At 25.4% G+C, this 21,735-nt stretch overlaps 1 protein-coding gene across 1 annotated transcript; it reads right to left on the bottom strand.

Annotated features, from left to right (window-relative positions):
- Positions 1-5,883: 5,883 nt before the first annotated feature.
- LOC136973243 (cilia- and flagella-associated protein 300-like) lies at positions 5,884-20,256 on the bottom strand. The gene is made up of 6 exons (XM_067267949.1): positions 20,101-20,256; positions 17,611-17,692; positions 17,196-17,432; positions 6,222-6,394; positions 6,085-6,151; positions 5,884-6,018 (listed from the first exon to the last, which is right to left on the bottom strand). The coding sequence occupies exons 1-6, from the start codon at positions 20,229-20,231 to the stop codon at positions 5,905-5,907; spliced, it is 804 nt and encodes a 267-aa protein (XP_067124050.1). The 5' UTR covers positions 20,232-20,256; the 3' UTR covers positions 5,884-5,904.
- Between the last annotated feature and the right edge of the window lie 1,479 nt (positions 20,257-21,735).

The raw sequence follows: 21,735 nt of genomic DNA, 5'->3' as shown, positions 1-21,735 counted from the left end.
CGAAGTTCACTTATAGTAAACATATGAAATGCATTCTGAATAATCATAGAAATTCGGAATTGATTTTTAAGAGAGCATCCACGATTTACAATCTTCTTTAAAAAATGACAAAAAAAAATGGATGAAGAAACAGGAATGTATAAAATACTATATGAAAATTAACAGCAAAGACTCAAAAAGGAATAGATCATCGTCACAAATAGAAACCTTGCCATACGCTTTAAAGAACACAGGTAAAACTCCGAAGAAAGATAAAATTGCGCGGCATTATCTAATGGCATAAGCTGAAGCTTCGGTCGTAAAATGAAAGGAAACAGACATCATCAAACCAATACAATCTTTAGCAATAAACATGGAGAAAATTGAAATGTACCAAAGCAGATTAATGGACAAATGACTGAACGTTAGAGATGATGAAGAGTTTGGAAGTGTATGGCAATGTCGTATCGACTTAACTCAACTTTCTTGAAAGAATAAGGAAAACCCATTGCATAGGGGTTTTCTTTCCACAATACACTTCCAACGGTTTGGAAGTGTATTGTAGAAAAGAAAATAAAAAAACAGGATGAATCATAACTTTGTTTTTAGGTGCTAGTCGCTTGTGAATTTTTGACACGAATTCCGGTTCAAATTAAAAATGAATAAATTCTCCACCAGCTACATTTTACCAGCGCCTATTTTTCAGTAGATATAAAACTGTAACATACCCAAGTGATAAAGATGGAAGGAAAGATGTCTGTAATACCGCTAGTTCCAATTTTTAAATTTGTATTTTTAATTGGATATTTTTTTGTTTTTTTAAAGAACGTTTTAGTTTTGATGGCCAAGTAGCCTACAAAAAAAGGTCGGTCGTCAAAAGTTTGTATTCCGGTACACTAAAAGTGAATACATGGTGGTTCCTTTGTTGGACAGACTGTCTTCAAATTTATTTTTACGTAATTGCCATCCGACAGGATTCTACAAACTCAGCATTTATTGTTGTACAAGATCGTCGAGAGGATGCGGAAAGCTTAGGGACAGGAGGCCCGATTAACTATATATTCGTATATAGCTACATACGAATTCCCGCTTTGGGCCAGAAGTCATGTTATTTCAATCAAAACTTTACCCCTGAAAAGAGTTAATAGATGACCGGCATGACTCTATTGCTAACAGGAAAAGTATGATAGAACAGGGAAAAGTCACTACTAATTTGAGGTGGTGAGTATATATTTTAAATTAAATAAATTGAAAAAAATATAATTAGAAATTGCATCCCGGCATTGTGACGATGTCACAATAAATAATTGTTCGTGTTACATTTAACATCAGGAGTCACGGCAGTGACTCCCCGCCAAATAAAAGTCACTGACTGACTCTATATACAGGAATCAGAGTTGCCGATTTTCGGGCAACTCTGATTCCTTACTTTCGGAATTACTTCAGGCAAACACCTGAAGTAATTCCGAATAGGTCATTCGAAAGAAAATTGTTTTCTTAGTGTGCAAAATTTCAAGATTTTCTGTAATGCGGTTGCCGAAATGTAAGCAATTGAAAAGTTCAAAAATCGCCAAAAAAGTTGTATTTTCTTTTATTTCTTCATCCGGCAGTTTAGACGCCCCTAGAGAAAACTACTGGATCTAGAAAAGTGAAATTTTAAACTTAAGTCTTTCTCGTTATCAATGAGGTGCTCGCGGAACTTTCGGGTCGATAGGTTCACAGGGGTTTCCCATAGAGCTGTTTCAGTTTTATCGCTTAATTTTATGCTTAGAATTATAAAATTGGATGGAAACAAATAATTATTCAAAATGTTATCCTGAATAATAAAATCTCAAGTTTATGCGGATTAAAATTTTTATAACGATTTTTCTAAACGGCGTATCGAAAGTGTCGGAGCCGACCGAAATGAATATTGAAAGCTTTCAGTTGATAGCGCATTCGGCCGGCGCTCGCCGAGCGCCGAACGAATTGTACTGTACGTTATCGTCTTATGTCTTGATGTAATAATACAATTATTAGCCAAAAACAATTGATATACAAAATACAAAAACATCTCAGATGTAAAAATATTGTGCCAAGTAAAGCTTGAGACAATTTAGATAACAATTTTTCTTGAGGTTTTTTTTTAAATTTTTGGTAAAGATAAACCTGGCACTTTGAAGTGGTATCCACAAGATTACCTCTATTATTATTTTCTGCATTTCTCTGCAAAGTGCCAGGCTTATCTTTACCAAAGAAGAACTCAAGAAAAATTTTGACTGTCATCTAAATTGTCTCAAGCTTTACTTGGCACAATTTTTTTACATCTCAGATGTTTTTGTTTAGGCCTAATTTCTTATTGTATCAATGTAATTTATAGAAAGCATTCATTATTTTTGATAAATTATGCCAATGAGCATAATTTCAAAGGAGGAAAGTGATTTAAGCAGTTGATATAGTGACCATTCGATAAAATGGAATTCCAATATAGCAAGCAATTTTATTATTATTTATATAATGAATAATTTAACTCAATCCTTAGAGAATTCACACCATATCGAGAACAAATTGTATATATAACAGATTATGTTGTGATTTTTAAACGTATAAGAATATAGGCTAAAAGATATAGTATCTAAAAGACGCCTTAAAGTTATTGCTCCTACAATGATTTGGCTGATCATCATTGAGCAATATTAGTGAAGAAATTTTAAGGTACAAAATAAATCTTGAAGCCTTTTTCTATAATGATGCTTGTTTTCCTGACTTATCATGGCTTCATCCAAAACTTCCTGTAGTTGTAGTCTGTGTAATATGCACTTTATTCACATGTTGAGTCATACTGTTAAATCTGTTTCCGGTATTCTTAAGCAATAACTTTCATAAGTTTTCCTTATCTAGATGTTTTCACTGAGGTTTACTCTTCAGTAGTTTTGTATGGGATTTTAAGTATTTTTCAGTCATTAATAACTTCGTAATAGAATAACTTTCATGCTATTTCTATATTCACCTAATAGTGACGTGATAGCTTGCAGAAAGTCATGCCACATGATAACCACGTGATAACTGATTAACCAATAATATGTTATTTTTTAAAAATGTGCTATTATTTTATAAATACTAAATACTTTTAAATAAAACCTTCAAAATGGCAAATAGCTCTCGAACGAACTATTAAACATGTTTGCAGAGTCGCAAACTTCTAGATTGTTCGGTATATTCGTGTCACCATTATTACTCGTAGTAAATCTAGGCGACAAAATACTGATCTCATAAGTCCAAAACGATCTAACGAATTAGCCGAAATATAAGCAATTGAAAAGTGCAAAAATCGCCAAAAAAAGCTTTATTTTCTTCTCCTTTTTCTTCATCCGGCACTGTAGACGCTCTTAGAGTAAAACTACTAGGTCTTGAAAGCTCAAATTTTAAACTTAAGTCTTTCTCGTTATCAGTAAGGTGGTCGCGAAATTTCCGGGTTAATAGGTCACATTTCACGGGGGTTTTCCATATAGCTATTTTACTTTTATCGCTTAATTTTATGTTTGTATGGATTGCATTGAAACAAATTATTTTTATTCAAATTTGAGTTTTTTTATCCAAAATAACAAAATCCAAATTTATACGAATTAAAATTTTTTATAACGATTTTACTAATGGCGTATTGTATTGAACGCCATCTTAGGTTTTGATATAATAACACAATTATTAGCCAAAAAACAATTGATATCCAAACAAAAACATCCGAGATGTAAAATAATTGCTCCAAGTAAAAAATTATGACAATTTAGATGACAATAAAATTTTTTCTTAGGAGTTTTTCTTTGGTAAAGATAAGCTTGGCGCTTCGAACCGAACCCCCAAAATATTTTAATTATTTCTTTCTACATTTCTCTTTGAAGCGCCAAGAAGAAAAATTTGACTATCATCTAAATTGTCATAATTTTTTACTTGGCGCAATGTTTTTGTTTGGATAGCATGATTTCAAAATTTACCATTGTAAATCTCGAACTACTCACTTCTAAATCTTTTGTGGTCAATTTTAGAAACACTTTATAATAAAGTAACGTTTTTGTTTCCTGTAACTTTATATAAAGGAAGAGATGCAAATTCCTGTATCGCTTTCCTGGTCATAAATTCAAAGTTTGAAGGAAATAATAACTATTTTCTGTATTTTTACGCATAAGCACTTGGGGAATAACACTTCCTACTTTAGAACAAAAAAAAATGAAAATTTGCTACACAGTGTTATTTGATAACTGAAAAATATCAAACGTGCAAGAACAGAGTCATTATTGGCCATTATTATCTAAGTGACTTCATAACAAAATTAGCAGAGCGAACTGTCCTTCTCTTCAGAACAATTTGTCTTCTATTCATAATGTTTTTTAACTTGTGTATTATGTATATAACTAAATATTTCTTAGGTGCAGTATGCCTAATTATTTTCTTTCATTAAATTATTGAAAAAATAAATAAGTAGCTTAATAACTTTTAAGGTATTTTCTTTTTAAATAATATTAATCACGATTTATTAATTTAAATCACATTAAACTTTGTTTATCCATAAACACGTGTAACAAAAACTTGATTAAAATGAAATTAATGCTTATCGCTGTGAGTTAATGGGGAAAAAAAGAACACTTGTATGATAGGGTAATAAAGTAATAATAATAATAACTTAAAATAAGTCAGAAGCTTAAATTTTTCTGAAAATAAACATTCCAACAAGCTGGAGGTGTCGCCATTATTTTGTCTCTTACTTCAAAAATTTACTTTGTTAATTATTTAAAGTGATTTTTTAATTAAAATTGTTACATTATATAATTTTTTTTAATCTCAAGTATCCGTCTTGCACGTAGCCAATCAACGCAATTAATTTTAAATTATTCTTTGTTTTGTAAACACAGGAACTGTCCATAAATTTCGAAACGCAGATATGGGTTCGTGGATACGCAGATAATAGTTACAATACCTTACAAGGGAGTATGGGTATTTACAAAAACGTTAGATAATGGTAGAAATCTCACTCCTTATTTAACAGAATGATTCATGTTTGTTTCCAAGAGGCAGATAGCAAACTCTATTGTATATGTCACTGTTTAGTACGTAAATAATAAAACAACAATAGTTTCAGTACTTTGTGCTGTGTAAGCTTATTATGCCTTAGTACAGTTAAGGGGATATAGGATATGGGTTACGTAATTTTGAGGGTGGATATGTGCGACGCGTTACTGAGCGTTACAGATAGTTGAAAAGTATAAAAATAGCTTTACATAACTTATGAACGATCCCATACCGGTATATTGATTCCTGCATATTTCTAAAGATCCTTATTGTTTGGCTGTAACAAAAACAAGTACAATCTACATTGAAACATAAAAAAAATTTAATTCAGACTATATCGTATATATTAGCGAGGTGATTGCGCCGCGCACCTGCTAATGTTAACATAATCTAAAAGACAATTGCATTAAATCTCGCTACTCAGACAATTGTCAAATAAGAAAGACTAGTCAGCTATCTTGTATATATACTCTACGCTATCATTTCAATTTGACGTCATTTTGCACTTTCCCATTAAAGAAAATATAGAAATGATGTAAAAGCGTATCATTTTACATCATTATTCTGACAAAAAGTAATCATCTTATATTTAATAATTATACTTCAATGTTATTTGAGCATATATTATCTTGAAAATCGCTGTTACAATATAAATTCTCATCTAATTTGATAAAAATAATAAACTATAAATTTATTTTACAATCTTTAAATATCAATAGTTACATAAATATTTTATATAGGCTAAGAATAAATAGGTTCTACTGTTGAAGACTTAAGGATGAATATTATTTAAACATACAGTGAATTAATTGGGCTTTTAACTTTATAAATAAGTTATATGTTGCAATAAAGATCAATAAATGTTGTATTAAATTTTATTTTTCAATTCCAAACATGTGAAAATACGTTAACGTGCTGTTTAATAGGATCGATTATTAAGTAAGCAAAATTTTGCAAGTGATCATAACTGGATGGATAATATTTAACATTGTCATTCTGTAAAAGTGTTTAAAACGTTAACTTTATTGTTAAAAATAAAGTAAATGGAAATAATATACTCACATAACAGTTAACTTTCGTAATAATTGATATGACTCTAATCTCTTTAGTTTCAGGATCTTTTTGCACACTAAAATAAAATAAAGTAGATAACTTCGTACATAATATAAATAAAATAAATTTAGATTGCTATTACGTACTTAACAATATCCTTATATATTTGCTTGGCGACGTTAAGATAGTCGTTAATGTAATCTTCATATTGACATATGCTTCCTCCTAAACAGAGATGCGCGAAGAGTCTAAATAAAAATTCCCTTCTTTCTATGGGAGTAAACTTATCATAATTATCACTTTCTTCTATTATCAACATCTGCAAAATAAAATACAATAAAAATTTTAGCAATATTTATAAAATTTGTCTGTAACAAAAACTGAAAAAAAGAAAGGTATTTTTCAGATTAACTGTAATATTTCTATATAACGTCAAAATTTCTGTTTTATATTATTACATTTATAAAATTTTTATTGTACAGAAATTATTTATATGTAAAATTCTTCTATAATCATGTTCTTATTTTTGATTTTCTAGTTACTATTTCAAGTACAATATTTTTTATACAAGCTGAAGATGGTTTGAGAAAGGAGCCAAAACTTTAACAAGTATTTTCTCTATTACTAGAAGTAAACATCTTTATACAGTATTTATTTTTTAGTTATCTTCCTTCTTTTAAAATGTAAAAATATATTAATATGTTAAAGTTGATTTATAATATATATATATATATATTGTATTATAAATCAACTTTTTATCAACTTTAACTTTATATACAACTAATATACATATATCAGATGTAAAAAAATAACGAGAAATTAACGAATTAAACGTTAATATATAATATATATATATATATATATATATATATTAACGTTTAGTTTTGTTGAATTTATGAGCAGTTTCAAAAATATTAACATATATTTTATATTTTTTTTAATATCTGATTGTCGTATAATAATAGTAAAACAATACTATGATAACATAGCCATGTAATAGCATTTAATTTAAGTTTAATTTAGATCCTATTAAAAATTATTAATTTTTGACATGATTTTTAACATGATTGAACAAAACTTCAATTTTTAGAAAGGAAAAAAAAAACCCAAAATTCTCTAGATAATTCCCAAATTAGCTTACAGATGGCGCTAGAGAATTAAATGTTATTTACTAAATAAAAGTTTAAGAAACAAATTTCGCAGTTTTGCTGTTAAGATATTTTATATATTTCTGATTTTTGAAATTAATTGGTTATATATAATAATTATATACAGTATATAGCAAAATTATCCTTTTGATGATATTTATTGTTAACGTATGATGGATCACTAGTTTCAAAATAAAAATTTGAATAATGTTATCAGTCACTACTAGTGATTGATGTATGATCGTGGCCTAAGATATGATTTTGAATAAAACTATGGCAGTTGCCATCACCCGAAAGATGATGCATCGAATCGTTTATATCGATGCAAATGTCATTGTTGAAGATCAGAAATCAATAAACTTTGCTCTTAATTTTAGTAAGATTATTCGAAACAATGATAAGCAATACACTATATAATGTAATGGGTTTTCTTTTATAATTCCCACTAATTTGCGTTTTAATTATACAAGGAAGCCATTTTTCGTATAGAAGTTATTGAAAAATTACGAAAATAATTTTTGAATTTAAATAATTAAATAAAAATATTAATGTTACTTAATTAAAGTTCGTAGAAAGATTTTATGAATAAATTCACAATGAATTAAAATGGCATGTGTTATGAATATTTTCTACTAATTAATAAAATATATTTAATAAGCTTCGAAACTTTTGCTTCTTTGTTAGAACTGAAAAAAAAATCACATTTCCTTCCATTTAAACTTATAGAAAAAAAAGCATTAACTTGTAATTAATAATATAAATTATTAATTCGGATATAAATGTATTTATCTTTGTTAAAGTCCTAAAATTTTTCGGCATGCTATAATAAAAGCTTAAATTTTATGCCACTATAAAATTTTCAATAAAAGATTGAATAGTAACTATTATTGTACTGCGTATCTTTGAGAATATAATGATAAGCAAACTTCTATTTTTACTAGCAAAGTTATCTGTCAAATACAATAGGAGTGTACAATACAATATAAAGTATCTATTTGAGTTTAATATTATCGAAATATGTTTTATATTTTTCACTCTACAGACAGATTAATAGTGTTAAAGTTCCCAATACCGTACTGTCGAAAGCAAGAAATTTGTCTTAATCGTCATTGAAATGAAAATATGCACTTTTACTCGCACTCACAATAGCCTAATTAAAAAATTAAATGTGACTAGTTTACTTCAATACGATGTACAGTACCTAACTGATAATTTCAACAATTTTAGTATAAAATATTAAATCTACAAACAGACTTTGGTAAGATTAATTTTCCTATAATCAGCCAAACAAATATTTCAAATGTTTGTGACAAAGTACAATAATTAAATATAAGTTCGTTCAGTTCTGGGGATAATATACGTACAGTACAGTACAGTATAAAGGCTATCTAGGAAGTAGAGAGACGGAAATCGCTTCAGAAAGGTTCGGGTTCGTAATGCGAATGTGTCATATCTGATGAAACACATCTCGCTTCCGTACTACGACTTAAGCGATATTGATCAATAGCTGAATTAGAAATATATCGAACATTAAACTTGGCCAGAACTAAATTATAAGAATATTTAAATTCAATACCAGATTATAAAATCATGTCAAAAGGAAGGAAGGAAAAAAGGAAGATAAATAGGGTACGAAACAATAAAAAGTCCTTTTCAAACAGCAAATAATTAAAGCTAAATGAATAAGTAATAAGTTATTGTTAAACAAAGAGTACAATATCATTAGCAGTATACAAACTGAAGAAAAAAAATTGCTCGTAATAGCTAAGTAACAGACAACAGAATAATAAATTTATTATCATCGCAAAGATGCACAACATTACTATCAATAGGTAAACTGATAGACAAAGCAATATCTCTCAGCGCACGATTGGAACTTCAAACAAAAGATTTTTTTAAATGACATAACAGAGCAGAAATCATTAATTTAATAAAGTAACAAGAAACCTTTATAATGCAGTGACCAGCTATCAAATCATAATTTAAATTTTTTTTTGTTTTTAATTTTTCAAAATTAAGACAAATAAGATGAAACGCGTTATAAACTGCGAAAAGGTCATATTATCATACAGTTAAGTGGTTTTGAAATTAATTTATTTAAATAACAATAGTATTTTTGAGTGTTAAGCATCAATAGCCATATTAATTCGAGATAAAATAAAATGAAAAGAAAATATTAAATCAAAAGAGGAAGCTAAGCCAAATATGAATACGCAGAATTTTATGGTAATTAGCCATAAGAAAAACTTAATTCAACGCTAAAATTTGCTTATATAATATAGTAATATGTTTAATTTTGTTAACTAAATTATTATTGTCATTACAAATTATAATAAAATGCTACTTAAGACTGTTATTAAAGCACGTCTTGTTTCATTTACCTATTAAATTATTTTTTTCCATTCATATTTACTATACACATTATTTACTATATTTTGTTAATTAATGTGAAGTGTTACTCCTAACTTATCAAACATTTCATTAAAAGTTTAATAGGCTACTTCCTATAAATTGATCTATTTTTAAAACTTGTTTTCTTATATAATTTATAAAAGTATTATAAGTTTTGTTCAATAATACTTGAAGTATTGATTATTTTAATTTATATAGTATCTGCTGAATATGAAGTGTCTATGATCATAAACCTATGGGCTATAATTAGAGATATTAACTACAATAATTAGTGGATATTAATGATCTTAGAAAAGATGACTAAGAATATGCACTAGCATTGAGATAGAGCTGCTAAGAGGGAAAGTATGACAATCGGTCAAAAATGATCCTCCAAGATTTTGACATTTTTCGACCCAGGGGACTTTGAAACGTCGAGAAATGCAAAAAAGTTTTGGGGTTTTTTTTTGTATTTATGAATGTTAGTTTGTTTTTGTGTAAATGGGTGGGTGGGTGACACAATTTTGTTTACCCTCTCTGAAGCTTAATAACTCCTGTGATTTTTACCGAAAATTTCTGAAATTTTGCAGGGAGGTTAATGTATTAGCGGGATTGGTGCTATTAAATTTTGATCGTTAAAAGTGGAGGGGTGGTGAGACAAAGAAGGTCGTATGTCATATCTCGAGTAGAATTGGATTTTACTCGTTATTAACATATATATATATATATATATAATTTTATAAAACCCATTCCGACCCTCAAAATTAAGCTGTTTGCCATTTTATAATAATTAAAATATAAAAAGTTTTTAATAATGAAATATCATAACAGATGGCGCCACACGTGCAGTTTTAAATGTTTCCGAGAAAGTTAAGCAACTCGTTGCAAGATTTTTAAAAAATAATTTAATTTAATTATATATACATATATACACACATACATAAAATATAGATATTCAATCCAGATTTTCCTCTAGATCAAGAAAATTTTTAAGATAATTTTCATATTCTACATAAAAATGAATAGAAACTAATTTTTAAAAAAGATAATTTATTAAAATAGATGATTCTGAATAAAATAAAATAAAGATAAGTACGGTATTCAGTATCACGGACAATAAAGAAAATAGAGAATGTAACTTATTCTAGATTACTAAATTCAATAATAGCAAATTAGACAATTTGCATAAGAACCTCTTTAAGAAAGAGAAAGTAATTGAGGTTATGTCTGATCATAAAAAATCTTACACTAAATAGAAAAAGATGAAAACGAAAAGAATATCAAAGAAGAATAAATAATAGGAACTTCTATTGTTGCTAATACTATTATTGCTTATTCTTTTTCTATTATTGCTTATTCTTTTTCTATTTGCTTGTCCCATCTAGGGTCAGTTGATCTATGGTCTACACATAATATGTAGAATATATACAATAATTTAAAGATTAATAAGAATATCTCACTTTAACCGATTCAATGATTAGGCCTAATATTCTTTGTTCTGTTTTACATTATTCTATGAAAGCGTTTATATTAAATTGTACTCTACATTCGTGTGCATTATATTAAATTGTCATATTTCGATAATATCAAATTCAGAGCGAAGTATGAAAAATTATATCAGCATGAATCGAAGAAAATATCTGAAATGTTTCATTATGAAAACAACACGAACTTTGTCAAACCATTCGATTATTGTTCCGATTAAGTTGCCGAATAGTTGAAAATTGAGCAACTTTCTCGAAAAAGAAAAAATAATAATTTTACAGCAACGACATTATAGATAAATAAAAATAACGAAATTCTACATCAAAGATCAATCATGTTCAAACTTAGTGCAGAAAATGTTAACGCTTTATTATCGAAAGTAGAAAAAGTGCTACTTTCAATTTTAGCAGAATCTTTAAAATTGAGTGTGAAAATTGAATTCAAGTAGTTTTCCTGCTTCAGAAAAAGAAGTAAAAAATACAATTTTATTCTTACGTGAAGCATGAGTTTATTAGAAGAACCCAATGATTCATCCATAGAATTGTTTCTAGTATCTCTATAGAAAATCCTAGGAATAGATGTTATAAAAAGTACGAAAAAATGATTCGAATAAGATTAAGATCTGATAAAAATCTGGAGAACTGTCTCAATTGACGCCATTTCCGAACGAGACCGAAACTTGAATAAACTTTGTGAACCTTTAAAGAAATCTTATTAGGAGAGATTGGTGATGGAAGTTCATTCAGCAGCTTCAATTCTCGATTCTTTTCATTCATTGAGAATGACAATGACTTAAAAGAATTTAGAAAAGAGAAATGTCAAGCTTTTACAAACAAGAGATTTTCATCCGAAAAGAATAAAAAAATATATATATATATACAATATGTTTTTGTAAAGAAAAATTCTACAGGCAATCCTTTAAGATCTCTAAACGACGAAAACGTCAACGTTTCTAATTTTTAAAAATGATTGAGTTTTCAAATTAATTATTATTTATGAATGTATGAATCGTTGGTATTTAGCACAATAGTTATCAGTGTTATTGTTTTTAAATATTTTAATTTTTTTGTAAAATTATCCAAAACAGTAACAATTCATTGTCGAAAATATTAGGAATTTTCGATATACTGAAATTGTTTAGTGCCAATTTTGAATCTGTAAGTATAAAAACACTTTGAAATTCTAAATAGAATAGTATTTTTCATTTTTATTGTCGATAGATAGATGTCATCATTTTACTTTGAAATGTCTCATTTCTTTGATTCAAAAGTATTGAAGTATTCTGTTTCAAATACTTACTACTTCAATTCTATTGTAGAGATGATTCAAGAGGAAACCAGTAAAAGATTTAAATTTAGATTTGAAAAACCACTAAGACTTGGTAAAAATATAATTATGTTCAAATTATAGAATTTTTAAATCAAACTTAAATAAATAGTTATATACACCGTAATAATAATAATAATAATAGAAGAAAGATGAACTGCTCATAGGTATATTTTAATTGTTTTATTAATACGGTAATTGCTATAAAAGCTAATATAACATTATATTTCATAAGAAATTTTCTTTCTTGCAGCAATTATGTATTATCTATAAATGAATGGAGTATTAATTTCTAAAACTTTGTAATAACTTTTAATGATGTTTAATCATATTTCTTTATAGTGAATTTAATTCCTATTATACACAGAGATATTTAGATATCTCCTGTCATAATAGGAACTAAATTCAGAATAAAATGCTTATAATTAAAGTTACAATTTAAAAAGTATCGAAGTTATTTATTTTTGTATTTTATTCTAGTAAAAAAAAATTATATTATACTGTATAAGAATAAATATTGTGTTTTGGTTTCTTTGCATAACTGATAACCATAAGGAGAAAATCGTTTTACAGGGACCTTCATATTACCCTTTTATTATGAAGAGTAAAATATTGAGAATCTGAATCTGGTTTGTTAATTGATATTCTAGCTAACTAGTTACATTAATTTTATAAGATATTAGTTAATAAAATATATTTTATATTAATCTTAGATTAAAGACAATCAAATTCTATTTTATGTGGAGGAGATAGTTTTCACTATAGCCTATTTTTAAGAAGTTTTAAATTAATACGTTTTGCAGTAGTTAATCTGAATAGTTTATTTTCTGAATATTCGACTTTTGCGTACTTCTTAAATATTATCGTGTTTAAATTTTAGAATTATTTTTTTCTTTAATTACTTGAAAACAGCTAATTTTTCCTTTTGTTAATCTATAAAATTTTATATAAAATACAATCTACCATGCATTTTACTTTGAAAGATAATAATTATTCTATCAATTCTCAAAGTGGCCATAATTATTGAGATTAAAAATGGTAAAATGTGATAAAATTTTACTCGGAAATCTTTGGGTGTGTCTATCTAAAAACAAAAAGGAGGTGACTAAAACAAAACAAAATGCTTGAACTAGCTTTTAGCATACTCTACTTATATAATTCATTATTTCTTAAAAATGCATTCTGCTTTCTGTAAAAAAATCAACCTAGACGTTTTAAAATTTCAGTTAGTTCAAGATAAATAATTATTCAGCCTCAAACAATATAATTCGATATTCTAACGATGTAATTCGATATAAACGATCTTCTAAATAAAAATATTTAGATGTTTTCTAAAGTAACGTTAGACTTTTAACAATAGATTTATTTAAACAAATCGTTTTTCTCCCACTTAAAAAGTTATCCGCCGTAGTGTATTTAGCATAAAAATAAAAATCAAACTGTTAAAAATTGTATCTAAACGTAATTATAAATTTAAAATATTAGTCTATGATTTCCATTTGTTATTACACAGAGTAAAAATTGACTGCGTAGAAAGTTATCTTACAATTTAATAAGCACTTTCATTTTACAATTAATCGATTGTTGCTTCTGTGAAATTCCCAAGGAGCTACCATAGTTATCATAAAATGCCTGATAATGTAAACATAATGGTTTGTTAGTATTACTGATGCAAGCGAATAATTGTGAAATGTTATTAATCTAGACAGTGATTTAACAACTATACACTAAATAAAGCTCATGATAAGTCGTTTTCCTTATTTAATTGTTTTATTTATTTATTTATTTATTTATTCTATAACGAACATTTTTTATTTTTAAATCGGATATTCATGAATAAGTTTCTAACTGAGTATAGTAGTTTGATTAGAAAAACATTTAAAAGATGGATCAGAGTGTTTAATTTATTTTTGTCATGTTTTTTTAAATACACGACTCTCAAATAATGCGTAGTGTTTTCATAAACTTCTAAAAGTTGGCGAGAACTTTTACTTGGCGAAATCGTATTTGTAATTTCCGAAACAGAAAGAAAGTAATTCATAATTTATAATAATACTTAAATCCAAACTCGATAAATGTAGGACTTTAAGAGTATGGCAAAATTAATTTCTTTGAATTGTCGTTTTTGAATGCATTTCGAGTCTAAATCCCTCTTTAGCTGTTGAAATTCTTTTTAAAAAAACTGGTCTTGGGAGGGAGCCAAACTGTCTGCGATTTTAAATATCAAAATGCGATCTAAAAACTGTGTAAAATATTCCAGAGTTTAAAAAAAAACCTTAAAAATTCCAAAAATTAAAACCGGGTAAATAAAATAATTTAAAATTGTCATCCGCACAAATTATCCGATTTAATAGATATTTATAGATAAAATTAAATATAAAGAATAAAAAGATAAAAATAAATTTTTCAAAATTAGAAATACGACCAATTATAAAAGTTATAGAAAGGGTGTATGAACCACTGATTGACTTTTTCTACACTTTTAACAAAGTAAAAGTGTAGAAAACGCGACAAAAGTACACATTTCTGTCGAGTTTAAGACATCAAAAGTACTACAATTGTATAGAAGCTTTGAACACACAATTTATAATCATTCAAGAAAATACATATAACGATTGGTCAAATTAAAGCGTTTTTCTGTTTCTAAATTTTATCAGAATCTTTACAGAGTATTAAAATATAATAATTATTAGACAGAATGCAACCTTTAATATTGCAACTTTAATGCAATAAGTATTTGTGAATAAATAAAGAATCCTTGAAAATTGAAAATTCCTATCACAAAATCCATAAAGAAAAAATATTTATTTGTCAATTACTGAGAAACGACTTTTAATTTCAAGTTATAAAGATTTTATTTTAAATTTAATTTATAGAAATTTTTATTAATTAATATTTTCTTTACTGTTTGATCCTTAAAGTTGTTATATATGTATAATTATAGTAACTAAATGAATTGAAAGAAAAAAATCAAGTGCAAATCTTAACGAAAAGGACTAGATAATTAACTTAGTTATCAAAATACTCAATTTATGACTTGTTTAATAATGTTCTCTGCGTATTACTTTCTGATGATCAAATTTTAAAAAAATATTTGTTTACAAACTATAATATACGTAAGTGTACATTTTTTAGAATTAATTGTTGAATCTGTCATCTATATAGTGTTTTTTAAAATATTTTATCAAAATTTTTATTTTCATTCAGAAATAAAAAAAAACTTAGTAATATTTAATAACTATTATATAATTTATCTATGCAGAAAATTATGCTAGAGAAAGATTAAGTCTATTCCTAAATATCTAAAAGATATAGGCTTGATATAAATATGGAAAAAGTGCTTATTGGAAACATGAAAAGATACCAGTGTCATTGTTATAGTCAATTGTTCCAAATCTACATATGACACGATTTATAACAGAGAATTTAAAAATTTATTTGATAAAATAACGAGAAATTTATACTTTCTTTTATTTAGGAAGCAGTGTCTTTAACTATATCCAAAAAATATAAAAATAACTAACTCATTTATGTTGTTATGAAATTTCTCATTTAATAATTTCTTACTTTTTAATTAGCATTAGTTATGTCTGTTTTATAATATTACTTGACTAAATTGTCATTTCTTCCATCTCTTGAGGAAAATTTCATAATGATGTAGTAAGTGACATGCCTACAGTAAATAATGTTCGAACTAATATTTATTCTAAGCTTTGTTTTATCATTTTATATTTCAAGATAAAAGAGTATATAATTTAAACTAAGATCAACGAGATCATTTTTCTATTTAGATCTATAAAGTATTGATAGGGAAACTGGACATATTGTCAGCTTTTCAAACTCCATACTTTTTAATGACAGTTATTTAAGGAGTCTGCTACTTATTTTTCAGATACATTGCAAATTCCATTATACTCGTATTATTGAATTTCCATTTATATTTATTAATAATAATACAAATATTATTATCCTTATTTGATTTGATCTCTTATCATATTTCGATTTCTTTCTGATATATCTCAAGTCGACTAAGAGTCCAATATCCCTGATAGGAATTCTTACTCTTGACTTTGACTCTTGAGTACTTTGTAAAACATGTAAACGGCATATAAATTATATATTATTAATGTTATTAACAATATTATTCGATAAATACTTAAACATTGTTTATATTGTTACTTGTAAATTAACCTGATAAAAATAAAAAAATTATAGACATTTTAGTTTCTCTTATCAGAAACATTTTTCATGTTTAAAATTGAAAATAATTACTTTTGAAATCAGTTTTCAAAATTATCATAAAAATAATATTGTATAAAAACTTTGTTGAATTTATAACAAATTAATTTCAATTATTTCTATTACATGCAATTATAAAATGTAAACAAATAATGCTAATTTTTTTAATTCGAGAATTTATATAATTATTTGTTTTTGCTTTGACAATTACTGGTTGTAACTTTTGTAAATAAATTCGAAACATACAGTTTGAAGATTTTTTAATTACAATAATCATTTTAAATAAATTATTTTGATAAAATTGTAATATCAACCTTTTCTCAAGCTAAATGTCTATATCTTATGATATTATTAATAAATATAATGTTCGTTTAAAATGCATAAATGAAATTTGTTAAAAGTATATAATTACGTTAAATATTGTATCGAATTTTCTAGAGAGCATCTTATTATTTCTATTAGTATAAGGACGAAATTGACGGAAATAAATCTTTTTTACAAGAACATAGAAATATTTATCTATGAACTCACCTTGCGTAGTTCGTCTGCTATATATATTTCATCGATATAATCTTCATAGCATTTTACGATGCTTCCGTCAGTACGTGCAATCTTGTTGTCATATAAACGATTGAAAAAATTCATAGACGTCAAAGTAGCTGGAACTGATTCTATTTCTATTTCAGTGGCTGCTGTAGACACTGAAATCGAACTACCACGGTAATAAACTTGTAAGAATTGTAATATCACAGGATCTTGGAAGAAACTCTGAAATGAAAATAAGTTTTGAACAGAAAGAAAAGAATATTTTATTTTATTTTACTAATTAATATTAAAAATCTTAAATGTAAACTCTATTATACTAAAAGTAATTTAGCTCATACGTTTTAATTTGAGTAAAATTATTTTTATATTATAAATCTATTTTGATAAATTTAATACTTACCCATACAAAATCATTTAACATATAAGATCGAAATTTTTCATCAAAACTAAAAGATTGAATACTCATATTATCCAATAGAGACCTGATTATAAATAAAATTTAAAAAAATAACAGAATTATTTCTTTTTAAAATATTTAGAATGTTTTCTTATATTAAAATTAAATTAGTCTAATTTCTAATTATAATAAAAACAAAATGTTTTAGATTTTTACGTGAAGAGTTTATCTTTATATCTTCAGTTGTTGATCTCTTTTTAAAAGTCTAAATGAATATTTGAAAGGATTATTATATTATATTAAAATCATTTGAATTGTTTGAAAGGGTTGTTACGTATTATAACATAATGCATTTATCAATATACATAAACAAAACTGTATTTATCGATGCGTTTAAATAACAAATTAATAACTAGGTCACTCGTAACATATTTCAAGGTGATCAGTCACTTGTTTGTCGCATGAAGATGTAGACAGCTAAAACTGCAAGATGCTAAGCAACATCCGTTCTTAAGTATATTTAAATATTTTAAAGTTATTCGAATAAACAGGAAAAAAAAGAATCAATATTAGAATTTTTCCTTCTTTTTGAAAGAAATATAAGAGAAAAATAATAATAAATACAATCTACAAAACTTTCATCAATCATGTTCAGTCCATTATCGTATTGTGATTATTCATCGATCGATGCATAAGATGGAATACAATGGTGGCATTCGAAAAATCGCTCATCGCTCAAACTTGTTCAAATTTCCAAAAGGCACTTTTCAGATCTACCATGATGGTCATTGTGCTCCACAAAATTACTTTTAAGCTTTTTAAATCGATTCTCTGACAAATACAATGAATATAAACTTTATAAATCAATTTAATTATAACATTAAAATCTTCAAAAATTTCAAATCCCAACTTTGAATTGTTTTCATTCTATAGTAATTTTCTTATGTTATTTTATGAAATTTATAAAATAATGTTGAATATTAAAGCTTTCAAAACATTCTTAATAAAATTTACACATGGATATAAAAGATTTAGAAGTAATTTATCACTTTGTTTAAAAAAAGAAATCTTAAAAGAACTAATATTTAGTTTAATAATTTCAGTTATATTTAGACATTTCTAATTGCATTTCTTAATACATAACCAGATCATCGGTTCATGTTCAACAGGTAAATGTGTTCAAAACTTATGAAATTTTTGATAGTAAAAAATATTAACATAATGGTTATAAATTATATCAACTTTTTTATTGATTTCTTAATAAATGCGGATTTCTTATCTTCTTCTACCTATACTACCCCGAGGGTCGAAAAACCAAAACGATTTTTTCCACAATGTGAAAATTGATTGAACTTTCTTTTGATAGATAGCTCACAGCTAAGAATTTTATTTAATAAATAATCTAAATCATAAACTTTTTACGGGATATTTTATTCAAAAAAATAATTTAAAAATTTACAATTGAACAATTTCATGGCTTTTATATTTAAAAAGAAAAACAAATAAAAAAATAAAAATAAGACAATTCAAAATTTTTAAATAATTTCATCTAATTTAATGCTTATTATCAAAGACTATTATTTGACTATTAAGCCAAATAAATAATTTAATTTAAATTTTTTTTAAATAAATGTGTATTAATATATTTATTTTTTGATTAATAATTTTTGTATTGATAATAGCTTGAGCTTATTATTAATACAAAAAGTTAATTTATTTTTTGTATTAATTTAAATACATTACTTAATAAAAAATCGAAATAAAAAAAATTAATCATACTTTATAATTTAAAATAAAACAATTAAATAAATCAAATATTATTTATTTTTTACATAACAATTAAATATTTAATTACAGTTTATTTACTTAAAAAATCAATTTGTAATTAAATATAAAATGAAAAAGGATAGAGTTAAAACACTACTTTTATTAATGATATCTTGAGAAATAATAAAATTCCATAGTGTATTACATTATTTACTAAATATATAATTAATAACATTTATTACAATTTATCAAATTGTAATAAATGTTATTAATTATATATTTAGTAAATAATGTAATACACTATGGAATTTTATTTTATATATAATGTTTTATTAAACTTTTTATTATGTTAAAAGTGTAAAATGTATGAAAGGTTATTTGTGTTTTATATATATTCAGAAAATAAAATTTATTTTATTATAATAATATAGAGTTTAAAAAGTTAATTCAATTAGATTATATTTTTTTCCTTTATATATTAGTACCTTGTTTATAAATAGGACTAGTATAATAGTCCTATTTATAAACAAGGCCTAAGTAGATAATATAAAAAGGAAAAAAATAAAACATTATGGAGGTAAAAAGAATTAGATTTATAATAGTTTATAAAATTTATTATTAATATAAACAATTATAAATTGATGTCCTTATCACAGTATAAACTCAATGACGTGTATTCCTGTAAGATGATTAACTTGAAATTACACCGAATAACGCATTTCTTACCACTTTTTAAGCAAATCTTTACAGTTATTATCTTCATAACAAATAAATTTTCGATCGGGTAAAAAATGAAATGTAAATTTCCTCTCCGTTCCAACATATTTGTTACTTTCCGCCATGTTTTTTGTTGTCATGACAATAACGCGCTACGACAACAAATTGTCGTCTGGTTTTTTTTTGTTTTTTAATAATCGAAATTTTTCCGAAAGATTGAAATTTAATATTATATATTATCTTAATAAATCAAATTAGAATAATTAATTAAATATTAATTTCATTAAAAAATTCATTTCTAGAGTTATATTACCTGCGAGTGACGTCATAAAAAAATGGCGGTTAGTGAGAGTTTCGCAGATGTTATCCTATTGTGTTGTCACGATGAATAATTTCTGGTTTTATATATGAATTTTTTATCGTTTAAAAGCATAAAATTCTTTTCGGGAGTCTGTTAGACTTTATTATTATTTATGAAAGAGTTTATTCAATTCTTAAACAAGTTTACTTAATAATGTGATGCAATATATTCATTTCTGGTTATAAACTTTTAAAATATTTATCATTTATACAATGAAACATTATATAATTTATATTTTATGGGTTTTAATGGTATATTTTTCAACATTAACATTAATATTTATCAAACCTATACTGTACATAAAGGTGTATATACATTGAATATACACATGTACACAGTGTACAGTACATAACTGTATATACCTGTATGTATATTCTGTGTGTATATATATATACAGGTATACACACAATATACAAATACAGGTATACATATATACAGTTTATATAGCTTATAACAAATCTATTTATGAAGATATGCACAGTTGATATATAGGTTTATTATGTAGATTTAATACTTGCATCTTTACATAAAGGTTTTACAATCGAAATATCTATTTTTAGCAAAAAATAATGGTTTAAATTAGAAATAATATATTTAAAAAGTAATAAGTTCGTAAAGATTGTTATTAGTTTTTATTTCAGTAAAGAAAATAATGAGATGCCAACCCAAAATCTTGAGTAAAAACTTGTGTTAGCAAATCAAAGTGTATTTTTCTATACTTTATTATAGTCTTATTGTTGATCTCTGATTTAATTTATGCATATATTTATAATTAATTCTATTGAAAGTATCATTTAAAAGTAAAACATGCAATACATTTAGTCTGGAATATTTTAAAATTCTGTATAAAATAATTTAGAGAATGATACTTGTAAATACTATAGAATCTTGTCAATATTCTGATTTAAATATTTTTTAATTTGTGAAAATAAGGTGATATTCGACTCAGGAAATGATAAATATGAAAAATTCCACGAGGAAGATGGATAGATTTAATGAAACATTAAAACAATCACTATAACGTAGCATGCGATAAGGAATATTTACTTACAACTTGTAACTCCAAGATAAATATTATGCATGAAATTTAATGAAATATCGACAAAACATGCATTAAATATAATATAGATACAAATAATCACGTCAAATCCTACAAATCAGCAAGTTTAACGTATTTTTCCAATCTAAAAACATTTAAGAATTTTTAGCTTAAAAATTATTGAATAAAATTAATAAAATTGTTTATATAATATAATATGTAGCAAAATAAATATCGTATTTCT

This window comes from Centruroides vittatus, unplaced genomic scaffold (genome assembly GCF_030686945.1).
Source record: "Centruroides vittatus isolate TY-2023 unplaced genomic scaffold, ASM3068694v2 contig_3125, whole genome shotgun sequence".
Taxonomy (NCBI): domain Eukaryota; kingdom Metazoa; phylum Arthropoda; class Arachnida; order Scorpiones; family Buthidae; genus Centruroides; species Centruroides vittatus.
The sequence above is the reverse complement of the archived record's forward strand: the minus strand, read 5'-3'. Positions and strand labels throughout refer to the sequence as shown.